We start from the raw sequence: 14,644 nt of genomic DNA, 5'->3' as shown, positions 1-14,644 counted from the left end.
TGTATGTGTTGGTAATATATTTTTTACTTTGCTTATATTTTGGTAAGTTGTCGGTTTAACTTATAAGATTATGTTGTTCTTTATGCTTCAAACAATGTTAAAAGACCCGACATGTAGTGCGCCACTTGAAGAATGGTTTCGATCGTTGCCACCACGAAATGATATCGGAGAGAATGAGGGGAGCGAGGATGCCATGTAGCTACTTTTAGGATTTATGTAATGTTTTGTTAGAATTATAACATCTCTTGCACTTAATGTTTGGATTAATATTTTGAGATGCCGTATTATTAAATTCTAATGTTTCTATCTATTTTTCTTCAGTTAATATTTCGTAACAGTTTTATATTTTTATACCATTTTTTCTGCATTTTTAATGCCAAATACTAAAAAAACTAAAAAAATAGAACAATACAATTAGAGCATCCACAATGGTGAGTTCAATGGAGAGTTGAATGAGGTGACAAGTCTATATGTCATTCAATAGATGAAACTCTACCATTGTGAGATGTCACTTTGGTATTCAACAGATTTGGAGTTCAATGGTCTTTGAACTCTTCAATGGGAAAAGGAAAGTTTTTAATTCTTAAATATTTACTATAAATTACATTTTGTAACATTATATTGAACTTTGTAGAGTTAAATGCATTGTAGGAAAAAAAATGATAGAGTTGTATGGATTGTAGAAAGATGATGTGGCAATCGATTGAACTCTATAGAGTTCAATGCATTGTGGATGCCCTTAGTGGTGAAGAACGACATTAGTGGCGACGGAACATTAGTGGTGACATGTGGCATTAGTGACGACAGAAGGCAATAGTGGCAACAGTTGGAGCATTAGCGACGAACCAACAACACTGACAATTTAACGGCGAGACGTGGCTGCTAAAGTATTAGAGATAACAATCTAGACCTTTAGCTATTACGGATAATGGATCATCCGATCCATCAGGGCCCACATAATTCGATTTAATCAAATTGTAAATACTTAGTCATGTGTATAGTCAAATACCTAGTCTTAGATTCTATGACTTCTCCTGTAAATGTGGATGACCACAACTGTGTAATCAACCTATATATGGCCTTTACTTCATTCAATATACACATACAATTCAATAACCTTTATATGGTATCAGAGCGTCATCGGCTCCTTTGAGCCCTATTCGATCCAAACATCTTCATCTCTCTCACAATTGAGTAATGTCTATCATTGAAGTCACAACACAAACACACTTCCCTATCAAACTTACAGCTTTCAATTTCCCGGTTTGGCAAAAGCAAGTTATGGCTACTCTAATTGGCCTGGGTCTTGACAGGCATGTTGATGGATCAAAAGAATCCCCATCTCAATTTCTGACCGGTGATGATGCCACCAAATCTAATCCACCTTATCGTCCTTGGTACCGCCAGGATCAAATTTTGCTCGGTGCCCTACTTGGCAGCTGCACCGACACCATTCAACCCATCGTTTCCTCAGCAGAGACTGCTCGACAAGCATTCAAGAGGCTTAACGACAGCTATGCAAGTGTCTCCAGATCTCGTATCATCTCACTCAAATCCAGACTTGCAAATAATCCAAGAGGGTCTCGACCGGTTGCGGAATTCCTTAACGAGATGAAACAAATTGCTGATGAATTGGCCTTAGCCCAAAGCCCAGTGGATGATGAAGATTTGGTCGTTCACATACTGGGCCAATGAGGTGAAGATTATGCCCATATCTCCGCAACCCTAAAAATCAGAGATACTCCTATTACCTTTCCTGATTTATTTGATAAACTCGTGGATCATGAGCGGACCTTCAAAGAAACCCAACAACCATCGATAATAACCACAGTCAACAACACTCAAACAAAGCAAAATCGCTTCACTTCCAAGCCCCACAATGACAATCGTTCATCTGATAGGTCCAACACTTCAGGACCCAGACTCAATCGTTATCAAGGCACCTCCAATGGAAACAACCCTTCTCGTGGTAATAGAAATTCTTACTATTGCCAATATTGCAATATTCCAGGTCACCAGACTAAAGAATGCAGGAAACTAGCAAGGTTCCTAAAAGACAACAATATCACTATCTCCATGACTGCATCTTCTCCAACAGTGAACATGTCCACAGCTGGGTCAACTTCACCAACATCACCATCGATGTTTGATACTGGTGCCTCTCATCATGTAGCATCCAACCCTGCCTCATTTCACACTCTATCGGAATATGGAGGACCCGATGAAATTGTCTTAGGAAATGGTACAAGTCTTCCCATCTCTCATACTGGTCATTCGTCTATTCCCACTCAATCACGATCTTTAAACTTGCAAAATATTTTATTTGTTCCTAAATTGCGCAGTAACCTTATTTCCATTGCTAAACTCTGCAAATCTAACTGTATTTCTGTTGAATTTTTTCCTTATCATTTTGTGGTCAAGGACCTTCGCACGGGGGCGTGTCTAATGTGGGGAGTGAACGTCAATGATGTTTACTATGCAGCTATTAACACTCTTCGCAGTCTTCCTCAAATAAACTCAGTTACAACTTCACCTGGATCGCTTCTATCCTGGCATCACAAGCTTGGTCATCCTTCCATCAAAGTTCTCAAGCAACTTCTTCAAAGTTTAAAATTAGAATCTACTAAAATGTCAACTAGCTCATTTCATTGTGATGCTTGTTCTATCAATAAAAGTCATAAACTACCATTTGGTAGCAATTCATTTACTGTCTCAAAACCACTTGAACTAGTCTATTCAGATGTCTGGGGTCATGTTCAAATGTCCATTGATGGCTATGCCTAGTATGTCATTTTTTGTTGATTTTTACTCTAAATACATATGGATCTATTCGATGAAACAAAAATCGGATGTCTCTATCCTATTCCCTCAATTTAAAACTTTAGTTGAAAAATACCATAATACCCCTCTTATTTCTCTGTTCACATACAATGGTGGTGAATACGTTGCTCTCACTAAGTATCTCCAAGAGCAAGGTATCTCTCATTTCACTACCCCTCCCCACACCCAGAACAGAATGGAGTGGCATAAAGACGACATCGCCACATTGTAGAGACAGGTCTGTCTCTTCTACATCATGCACAACTTCCGCTTACTTTTTGGTCTTATGCCTCCCAAACGGCTATTCATTTGATCAATAGATTACCCACATCCATCCTCCATCACAAGTCTCCATACCAGCAACTATATCATACCTTACCAACATACACCAAGCTAAAACCTTTTGGTTGTTTGTGTTTCCCATGGCTTCGTCCATATGCTGCTACAAAACTTCATCCTGGCTCCGCTAAATGCATTTTCCTAGGTTACTCCTCATCAAAATCTGCGTATAAATGTTATGATCCAATCTCTTAAAAACTTTATCACTCTCGTCATGTGGAGTTTATTGAGAATATTTTTTCTTATCACATTGATGAACCGCCAACTACTTTACCTACCACAAATGAGTTTTTTCTCATTAATTCCTCACCTATTACTTCACCATCACCAACTAGACTTTCTCGAGTCTTACCTACCATAAATTCAACCCCTCCTCAAGCAGAAACTCAATCTTCTGTTGCACCAACTTCAAATGAAACCAATTCTTCAGAAACTCAACCTGTACCATCAGTGTCTCCTCCCGCTTCACCTATTTCAACCTCACCACAACCCATACCCACTCAACAAAATCGAACCAGCCCCTTTCCTCCACCACGAGACAGAAAACGTAACCCCAAATATTTCAATGCCAATCTCATTAACTCAACCACTCTTCATCCTATCCCACCTACTATTGAACCTACAACACACAATCAAGCTCTAGAAGATCCAAAAGTGGCGTAAAGCTATGGATGCTGAATTTAATGCCCTCATTCACAACAAAACTTGGGACCTTGTTCCTCCCACATCTTGCACTCTTATTGGCTGCAAGTGGGTATTTCGCATCAAACGCAAACCAGATGGCTCTATTGACAAATACAAAGCTAGGCTTGTCGCAAAAGGCTTTCTCCAACAGTATGGAAAAGACTATTTTGACACCTTCAGCCCAGTTACCAAACCTGTTACTATCCGAACCATACTTTCCATTGCTCTTTCCAACAATTGGCCACTTCGTCAACTTGATGTCAATAATGCGTTCCTTCAAGGAACTCTTCATGAAGAAGTCTTTATGACTCAACCGCCTGGATATACTCACCCTCAGTTTCCCACTCACATTTGTAAACTAAAAAAATCCATCTATGGCCTGAAACAGGCACCTAGAGCCTGGTACACTGAACTCACCACCTTTCTTTTACAGTTTGGTTTCAAAAAGTCCTTAGCTGATGCTTCCCTATTCATTTACCACTCAAACAACATCATCTGCTACTTTCTTGTTTACGTTGATGATATTGTCCTCACTGGAAATAATTCTAGTTTCTTGACCTCCTTCATCACAACTCTAAGCAACAAATTTTCCCTCAAAGATCTTGGAACGCTTCATCATTTTCTTGGCGTCGAAGTAATTCCCACCACCTCGGTATTATTTCTATCTCAACACCGCCATATTCAAGATATTTTAACTCAGTTTCATATGGAAGGAGCAAAAGATGTTACTACTCCACTAAGTACATCTGAACCCTTAATTGCTATTGACTCTACTCCTACAGTAGATGCTACACCTTACAGAAAACTTGTTGGGTCTCTTCAATACCTGGCCTTCACCCGTCCTGATATTTCCTTTGCCATAAATAAGTTGTCTCAATTTATGCATGCTCCGCGTCAGTCCCATTGGCAAGCACTCAAACGTCTCCTTCGCTATCTAAAAGGCACTATTCATCATGGTCTCTTCCTAAACCGTAATTCTCCTATGACACTCACGGTCTTTTCAGACTCCGACTGGAATGGTGTGCACGATGCAGGTAGGTCTACTACTGCATATATTCTCTATCTTGGGTCTAATATTGTTTCTTGGAGATCCACAAGGCAAAAGTCGGTATCAAGGTCATCTACTAAGGCGGAATATAAAGCTCTAGCCAATGCTGGTGCTGAACTGATCTGGTTAAAACAACTGTTACAAGAATTGGGTATTATTGTCAAAACCACGCCTACTTTATTTTGTGATAACACAGGTGCCACATATGTATGTGCTAATCCGGTGTACCACTCACGAATGAAGCATGTAGCACTTGACTATCATTTTGTCCGGGAACATGTATCTACTGGCCTTCTTCGCGTACTCCACATCAACTCCCAAGATCAACTGGCCGACATGCTTACCAAGCCACTCTCTCGAGCACCGTTTCTGCGCAATAGATCCAAGATTGGTGTCTCCGATCGATCCTCCATCTTGCGGGGGCGTATTACGGATAATGGATCATCCGATCCATCAGGGCCCACATAATTCGATTTAATCAAATTGTAAATACTTAGTCATGTGTATAGTCAAATACCTAGTCTTAGATCCTATGACTTCTCCTATAAATGTGGATGACCACAACTGTGTAATCAGCCTATATATGGCCTTTACTTCATTCAATATACACATACAATTCAATAACCTTTATATTAGCGACCCCGTCGTCACTAGAAATCAATACTCTTGTAATGATAAAATTTGAGGAAAAGAATTGCATCTTTCAAATTTGTGGATTTTAATATTGTTTTGATACAAATGTAAAAAAAAGTTCTAAAGTTAAAAAGAAGTTAATTATACGATAATATAAGATATATTTTGAATTTTGAATCTGACTCAGCTTAATTTTTTTTTATAGATGTACCCATGTTCATTAATCATTGTTGTCCTTATCTACTTGTATGCATAGTGGATAATGGGTAAAGTACAAACAGTCATAAGTATTGTTTATAACCACCACTAGAAACATGGTATCTAAAGATCACTTGGTTTGTTTATACAAGAAATCGATTTTTCGTGTGTATTTGTGTTTCAAAAACTCTAAAACAAATGTTGAATTAAAAGTTTTCATGGTTGATAGATTACAAGCTTAAATTATGGAAATGAGCCTACAGAAATTTGAAATTGTTTGTGTTGGTGAGTTTCGTTCTAAAGTTACAAGTTCATTGTCTTTTATGGTGCAACTTTTAATGCATGACTTTGATCCAAGAAAGAAAGACATTGTAGCAGAAGTTGGTCTTGTCGGGTCGGGTCTAGTAACAATCAACAGTGGTCCAGAATAAGATCAAGAAAAACATAAGAGTGTAAAAGGAAAAAGAAAAAAAGAACCGAAGTGGACACCTACAGAAACTGCAAAGTGGTTGTCCCTTTTATTCAAATTACCTACTCTCCCTCCCGATATATTAAAATTTGATTTATATATACTCTAATTAACTATTAAATATAAAAAATATATCACAAATACAATAATTTAGAAAAATAATATACACCAATATAATTTTACAAACATTATACAACAATTACAACAAGTTAATTGTATATATAGTATAGCGTTATATATTTTTAAAATTATGTTTTAAAGTTGTTTTCTATAACAAATATACAAACATGTTCTATTCTAAAGCCAAAATATATAACATTTTAATTTAAAACATGTTATTTAGTCGGTGTTTATTTGTTTGTGACATAAATTAGTTTAATTTTTTAAATTTATTACAATATAATTATTGATAAGAACATTAAAATAGCTTATAAGCTAACTTATAGATTATTTTTAAAAAAATAATTAAAATAATTTATTAATTAGTTCATATGGTTTTTCTATAAATTTTCAAAATATATCCTTATATGTTTATTTCCTTATACATAATATGTATTTTTATGTCAATTAAATTTATATAGCTAGTCTTAGTAAATCATATTTTTATTAGTTAACTTATCAAATAAAAATTAAATTTTCAGGTAAATTTTCAAGTAGTGTGTAATAATATAACATTTGCTAAATAAAAAATTGCAACAATATTTTATATTTTATCAATTTATGTAACAAATTTTAAAATTTATATGAATCTATGCAACAACTTTTCAATCTATACAAATAATTAACATGAATCATAGATAGTTAAATATGTTATACATAAAATGTCGTATGTTTTGTTCATAGAATGATAGTGTATTTCGTCTCGACCCACCTTATTATATAAACTGAAAAAAAAAAAAAAAAAAAAAAAAAAAAAAAACTTTGTTACATAAATATATATATTTAATTTAAGGATATCCATGTAAAATCAAATTATTCAATGAACACATACATGATTAGTGGGGAAATTTGGTAATCATGTTGTTGCCCTTATAAATACCATTTGAAACTAAGACTCCAAACACATCTCCCAAAAAAAAAAAAGCAACAAAATGGCAACCCCATCTCAACTCAAAACACTCCCTCCATATTCATCCCCTCATCCTTTCGCCATTAGAGCTCCATCACCTTCTCCATCATCATCTTCCTCTTTAGCAACCTCCATGAAATTCAAAACCCTAATCCACAACTTCATCTTCTCCCACATCTTCCGACTAGCAAGGGCCCTCACCAAGGCCAAGACCATAATCATCGAGCTTCTCAAACAGATCCACCTCAACAATGTCAACTTCCTGGAACCACTGATCTTGAAGAAGAACAAAAACAAGAATAAGCTCTACTTTGGATCGTTTAGGTTGCACTACAACTGGTGTTCATCACATGTTGTCCCGATGACTTCACCCAACCCGTTTAATGGTCAAGTCTACTATGATTCAACCTGGGGTTCCTTTGCTGATGAAATGGCTCCTCATGAGTCGCAGCTCTCAGGGTACCTCCAATGGCTGGAAGAGAAGAACAAGAGTGATGATCATGGGAATAAGGGCTCTGGGATTACTGTTGATGAGATGAATGAGATCGATCGTCTTGCAGACAAGTTTATAGCGAATTGCCATGAGAAATTCAGATTGGAAAAACAAGAATCTTACAGGAGATTTCAAGAAATGATGGCTAGAAGTGTGTGAATGAGAAGGTAATTCTTGATCGCTTTATAGACTTATTTCCCTTATTTCTTAAGGGGTTGGGGTGGTATAGTTAACACAATGGATGCATGGTGGAGGGAGTGGGGGTTCTGAGCTTCAAAGATGGAATTTTGAGAAGATTGCAGAAGAGGGGGTTGTTTGTAATTCTGCAATTCTTGTGTTTATAAGTGGAAGATCTTTAGGAGTTATGTTTCAGTTAGACCCTTAATCTAAATATATCCACATTTGCTCCAGAAATTATAGTAGTATTTTAATATGAATAAAATGATTATCTGATCTTTTATCGACAAAATGCTACTGTGATGGAAAATTGGTTGAAACGTTTATTTTGATAACACAGAATGTTTTCAATCTTATGCTTCTTTCATTTTAAAAATTGATTCATCCAAGAAATGTACAACTATTATTTTCATAAATAACCGATGAATTTACTAAAAATACATTTTGAATGTCTTTCGATTCATTTGAAATGTTCTCTTTTAGCTCAACTTTTTTTCTGTTTTACTTACTCAACTCGTTAAATATCCTTATAATGTTTTAATCAATAATATATATATATATATATATATATATATATATATATATATATATATATATATATATATATATATATATATATATATATATATATAGAAAAGTTCAACAGATAACCATTATTAATCAAGGAACCAAGGAACCAATCCAAAGCGTCGGAATTTAAAGCGATCAACGGCAAAAGTAAGGATTGTAAAATTTTATAATAGACGCACATGTACCGGATTATAACAAAATTCACTTCTTTTTTTTCATTTAAAATTTTTTTTAGGCCAAGTTTTTTATCGAAAAAAAAACCGAATATACCGTTGTTCACGATTTTTCATCCTCTTTCCATAGAGATCCATGATGATATATAAAAACCGAACTTTTTTTTCTCGAAAAAAACCCCTTAATTTTCTTAGTTTTTCGATATTTAAGTTTATTTTTATCAAAAAAATAAACATCAACACCAATTAAACAAAAAAAAACCTCGAACAATGTAGATTCACACTGTGAATCTAAACTGTAAATATTCCATTTTTAACATTCACAATATGAAAAATCTCGAACAGTTCAGATTCACATTGTGAATCTGAATTACTATTATGCACATTGTGAATCTGAGAATGTTCACAAAAAAAAAAAAAAAAAAACCTCGATCAGTGTAGATTCACACTGTGAATCTAAACTGTAAATATTTCAAATTTTAACATTCACAATGTGAAAAAGCTCCGATCAGTTCAGATTCACACTGTGAATCTGAGTTATTATTATGCACACTGTGAATCTGAGGAGGTTCACAATGTGAATCTGAACAGGTTTACAATATGAATCTGAACAGGTTCACAATGTGAATCTGAACTGAAATATCGTTTTTTTTTTTAACATGAATATGAATCTATGTTTAAAAAGTACAAAAAATATGAATTTTGATATATTTATTAATTTTTTCTATAAAAAATAGACCTTAATTTTTTTAATCAAAGAAAATGAAGTGAGTTTTTTTCGAAAAAAAAAAGTTCGTTTTTTATATATCATCATTAATCTCTATGGAAAGAGGACGAAAAATCGTGAACAACGGTATATTCGGTTTTTTTTGATAAAAAACATGGTCTAAAAAATTTTAAACGAAAAAAAGTGGTGGGTTTTTTTGTAAAGGGTGAATTTTTTGGTATAATCTGGTGTGTGTGCGTCCAATGTAAAAGTGTACATCTATTTCCTTGCCCGTTGATCGTTATGATTTCCGACGCTCACGATTGGTTCCTTGGTTAATTATGGTTCTCTATTGAAACTCACCATATATATATATATATATATATATATATATATATATATATATATATATATATATATATATATATATATAGGGCTAGGTTATTTTGTTTGTTATATTTATTGTGTGCTAGAATGCACCAATAAGAATTTTGTAAAATTAAATAATTATTTAATTAAATAAATATAGATATTAAATGATTTCCATAATTATATGTATATTAAATGATATCCATAATTATAATTCTTTTTTCATGGAAACTAATTAAATCCGTTATTAATGTCAGCAGTAACATTCTTTTAGAATGAATTCGCATCTAGGTTTTATATATGAGTTCGTATTTTGTTTCAGGACTCACTCACTTAAAATACAATAGAGTTGCATGAAATATGAAGAACGAGAGTGTATTCTACTAGAACACACTCACATTCTACTAGAATACACTCTTATTCTTCTAGATATGAATTTATTCTGAAAGAATATTATTGTTGACATTAATAACGAATTTAATTAGTTTCCATAAAATTGAGTTATAAGTATAGATAGCATTTAATATACATATAAGTAATACTAAATTCCTATTGGTGCATTCTAGCACACAATAGATGTGAGAAACATTTGAACCTACCTCTCTCTCTCTCTCTATATATATATATATATATATATATATATATATATATATATATATATGGAAAAGTGAATATACCCTTAAGGGTATATAAGATTAGGTACCCATTATTTAAAACTACGTAGTTTTGATTAGTGGGTTAATTTGCTAAATAAAATAAATCCTTAAAAAAAGAACGTAGTTTCCTTAATCGTGATCACATTCCAATCGTTCCATCATCAAGAAATCAGAATCAACTTAAAACGAATGATAGAATCTGGAATCGCAATTCAGGGAGTTCAAAAAAAATTGCAATTCACAACCAATTAAAATAAAAAGGAAATTGCAATTCACAAGGAATTGAAATCATAATCTTGCTTCCCTATTTTTTTCATTCATACGACCGTCTCTTTTAGGTAATATACACACGTTTGTTTTTTATACCTACTAATTGTGATTTTTCAAGGTTTGTATTTTTTTATTATTAATTGGAATCGTTTGCAATTCATACACATATATTAAGTTTACAAAGTTATTTGTAGCCCTTAATTTCAATTTTTTTGGTTCTATGTGTGGTCTTTAATGTAGCGTCATTATTATTATTATTATTATTATTATTATTATTATTATTATTATTATTATTTATTTATTTATTTATTTATTTTGCTGAAGACATATACTTCATTAATAAAAATAGTTTGATTGGTTATAGCTGGTTTAGGCAATTCATTATTCTAAAGAGTTAACTTCATGGTGCCTTCTAAAGTCTTTGTTTTGGGTTAACTTGGATGAATTTGATCCAACTTATTGCAAACAATGAAAAATTGATAATAAAAAGCAACAAACAAATTGAATATGAAGTCATCGGTTGTAATGTATTTTAACGAATGATCTTTTTCTGTTCCGAGTTGTAATGTATTTTAACGAATGGTTTTTTTGTGCTCCGATTCCATGGAAGCCAATTAAGGTAAATCATACAAATTGTAATTCACATGAATTCATACAAATTGCAATTAACAAGAATTCATACAAATTGCAATTGGTTGTTATTGTGTTTTTTTATGTATAATGTTTCCATTATATTCAATATAAAAAAATTTGGTGTTAATCTTTTATTTGAAAATATGCATCGTTGTCTATTGCAGACCACAATGAGTGAAGCTGAAGCAACTAATCAAGCTATAGAACCATATATAACCGAAGATAGTGGCACAAATGATTACGTGGAAGCAACATATGAATGTGAAAAAATAAATAGTATCGGTGAGAACATTGAATTTGACGAAGATGAAGTTAACAATGAAAGTATACTTGGAAAGGTTTTTGATACACCCGACGATGCTTATACATTTTATAATGATTATTCATTTTTACATGGCTTTGGTATACGTAGAGATGACACAATTAAAAATCCTAAAACAAATGAGCCTTTTCGGAAGATATATGTATGCAACAAAGAAGGTTTCAAAAGGATGGACAAAAATGCTTCAAGTGAAAATGAGAAAAAACGTCGTAGAGATGTTAGAACTGGATGTCAAGCAAAGCTTCGAATAACAAGACAGGAGGATGGGAAATGGTTGGTGGACTCGTTTAATGACACACACAATCACGACTTGACCATAACACCTACGAAGGTTATGAAGCATCGATCTCATAACAGTTTCCACCGTTCAATAGAAGGTAAATCTCTTATGGTGCAATTTGGTCAAGCAGGGTTGAAACCTTCTCAAATGTAGTTGATGTTACTTCAAAGCAATGTGCCGATGTCTTATCTGAGAAACGAAAGCAACATAAAGGAAATGAGTTCTATGGACTTATAAAACATTTTCAATATAAAACATTAGTTGATAGTGACCAATATTTTGTCGTGGATTTGTCTGATGATGGGTATCCTAGAAATATCTTTTGGGCTGATGGTAGATCAAGAGATGCTTATACAAAATTCAGAGATGTTGTTGTGTTTGATGTCACTTATATGACTAACAAGTTCAAGATGCCTTTTGCTCCCTTTACTGGGGTGAATCATCATGGACAGTCTATACTTTTTGGTGGAGCATTGCTTGAAAATGAAAAGGAAGAGACATTTGAATGGTTATTTGAACATTTCCTCAAATGTATGTTTAATAAGTATCTGAAGGAAATTATAACAGATCAAGACAAAGCAATGAGAAATGCAATAAAAAAAGTGTTTCCGAATACTCGACATCGTTTTAGTTCATGGCATATCATGAAGCATGAAACTGAGCACCTTCGATCGTATGTTTCCCGTTATAGCGATTTTCAAGAAACGCACAAACAATGGGTAAATAGTGACACCATTGAACAATTTGAAGCAAGATGGGAGGTTATGTGTAATAAGTATGAATTGGAAAGTAATTGTTGGATTAGTGACATGTATAACCAACGTATACATTGGGTTAAACCCTTCTTGACGGATACTTTCTTGCTGGTATGACAACAACCGGACGAAGTGAGAGTATCAATTCATTTTTTGATGGATTTGTTAATTCGATGACCATGTTGAATGAATTTGTTGTACAATACGACAAAGCAGTTGAGTCTCGAAGGGCCGCCGAAGAAGATGAAGACTTCAAGACTATGAACTCGAGGCCGGTTCTTTCTTCAATACATCCAATCGAAGCAAAAGCAGGTCAATTTTATACTAGAAAGATGTTTGATACTTTCAAAAAAGAATGGACCGAAGTTATTACCAATTTGACTCATGAGACTATAGGAAAAACTACCGAAGAAAGCATACCGAGTTGGGCACTTAGATGTTGATAATAAATATTGGCGCATTGTTACCTTTCGTTCTTTGGATCAAGTCAGCGTCACATGTTCATGTGCTAAGTATGAGACAAATGGGATTTTATGTAAAAATAGCCTATATGTGATGAAGAAGAAGCATGTTAAAGAACTCCCGAGTCACTATATTTTACCACGATTGACCCTTAATGTTAGGTACAAACTGAGTAGTGGTAGTATCAGACTCGGAGAAATGAATAATAAAAATGGAGTTAGTGCTTACACACTATGGTGTGTCCATTCAAATTTTACTAAACTAACTGAACAAGCTAGAGACTCCCCTTCAGAGATACAAAAACTCAATATGCTATTGATAAGTCTTTTGGATGATCAAACAAATCAAAAGAAATCTATGTCTTTGGATAATGCATCTCAAGGTTCTTGTATGGGAGTTTCACAAATAGATATGATGTCACAGTTATCTGTCTGTGATCCTCTTGGTCCAACTACCACAAAAGGGCGTCCTAAAATTTCTAGTAGAATTAGGTCTTCTTTTGAAGCCCTAAAAAACGTACATGCTCTTACTGTCAAGGATTGGGTCATTACGCTACTAGTTGTTCCAAAAGAAAGGTACTTTTAATATTAATTTAATTTAATTTTAATGATTTAGAACTCTAATAATTATATTAACAATATTTTTTTTACATGTATCAGGCAGATGAATCGTTGGAAGAGACATAACGATGAGTTGTGTTGTTTTTGTGAGCAAAGGAAAATTCGATATGCTTCTTGGCATTTTGACATTTTTTTTGGTTAACAATATATGAATAATCTAGAAATGTTTTATGTTTCTTAACATTTTTTTATAGTTTTTAAATGAAAATTTGTTGATTATTTATGATTTTTGTGTTTAAAATTGCATGTTAGTTGTTCTTATGTGTTTCAAAATGAAAGTAGGATGTCATTTTGGATTAAAAACTATAAGTATGTGATAATAATGGGTCAAAATTCGAAAATACGTGTCAAAACTGAAATTAGGTTGCCATTGTGGGTGAAAAATGAAAATATGATTCTATTGTGGGTGAAAAACGAGAATATGATGCTATTGTGGGTTAAAAACAAAATTATGACGGTATTGTGGGTTAAAAACGAAATTATGATGCTATTGTGGGTGAAAAACAAAATTATTGATGCTATTGTGGGTAAAAACGAAAATATGATACTATTGTGGGTTAAAAACGAAAATATGATACTATTGTGGGTTAAAAACGAAAATATGATGCTATTGTGGGTTAAAAACAAAATTATGATGCTATTGTGGGTGAAAAACAAAATTATGATGTTATTGTGGGTGAAAAACAAAATTATGATGCTATTGTGGGTGAAAACGAAAATATGATGCTATTATGGGTTAAAAACAAAAATATGATATTATTGTGGGTTAAAAGCGAAAGTATTTATAAGTACATTGCTATTTCGAATAAATAAGAAAAGTGGGTTGCAATTTCAGCTCAATCCAACAAAAACAATACTTTTCTATACAATTTATGTCAACATATACAATTCGTCAAAA

At 33.3% G+C, this 14,644-nt stretch overlaps 2 protein-coding genes across 2 annotated transcripts; both read left to right on the top strand.

Moving 5' to 3' along the window:
* The first annotated feature begins 7,265 nt into the window (after positions 1 to 7,265).
* LOC145138180 (uncharacterized) lies at positions 7,266 to 8,222 on the top strand. The gene has a single exon (XM_079072306.1). It carries the CDS (start codon positions 7,283 to 7,285, stop codon positions 7,910 to 7,912), a length of 630 nt encoding a protein of 209 aa, XP_078928432.1. The 5' UTR covers positions 7,266 to 7,282; the 3' UTR covers positions 7,913 to 8,222.
* A 3,255-nt stretch (positions 8,223 to 11,477) lies between these two features.
* On the top strand, positions 11,478 to 12,781 carry LOC145139192 (protein FAR1-RELATED SEQUENCE 5-like). The gene is made up of 2 exons (XM_079073105.1): positions 11,478 to 11,902; positions 12,040 to 12,781. The coding sequence occupies exons 1-2, from the start codon at positions 11,478 to 11,480 to the stop codon at positions 12,779 to 12,781; spliced, it is 1,167 nt and encodes a 388-aa protein (XP_078929231.1).
* Positions 12,782 to 14,644: the final 1,863 nt, after the last annotated feature.

Source organism: Lactuca virosa, chromosome 9 (assembly GCF_052849685.1).
Source record: "Lactuca virosa cultivar CGN04683 chromosome 9, Lactuca_virosa_CGN04683_v6, whole genome shotgun sequence".
NCBI lineage: Eukaryota > Viridiplantae > Streptophyta > Magnoliopsida > Asterales > Asteraceae > Lactuca > Lactuca virosa.
Note: the sequence above shows the minus strand (reverse complement) of the source record. Positions and strands in the feature narration are given on the sequence as shown.

Coding starts and splice junctions, on each gene's coding strand:
- LOC145139192 (XM_079073105.1), top strand. CDS start 11,478: ATGAGTGAAGCTGAAGCAACTAATCAAGCTATAGAACCATATATAACC. Junction 11,903..12,039: donor AGACAGGAGGATGGGAAATG/GTTGGTGGACTC, acceptor TTGGTCAAGCAG/GGTTGAAACCTTCTCAAATG.
- LOC145138180 (XM_079072306.1), top strand. CDS start 7,283: ATGGCAACCCCATCTCAACTCAAAACACTCCCTCCATATTCATCCCCT.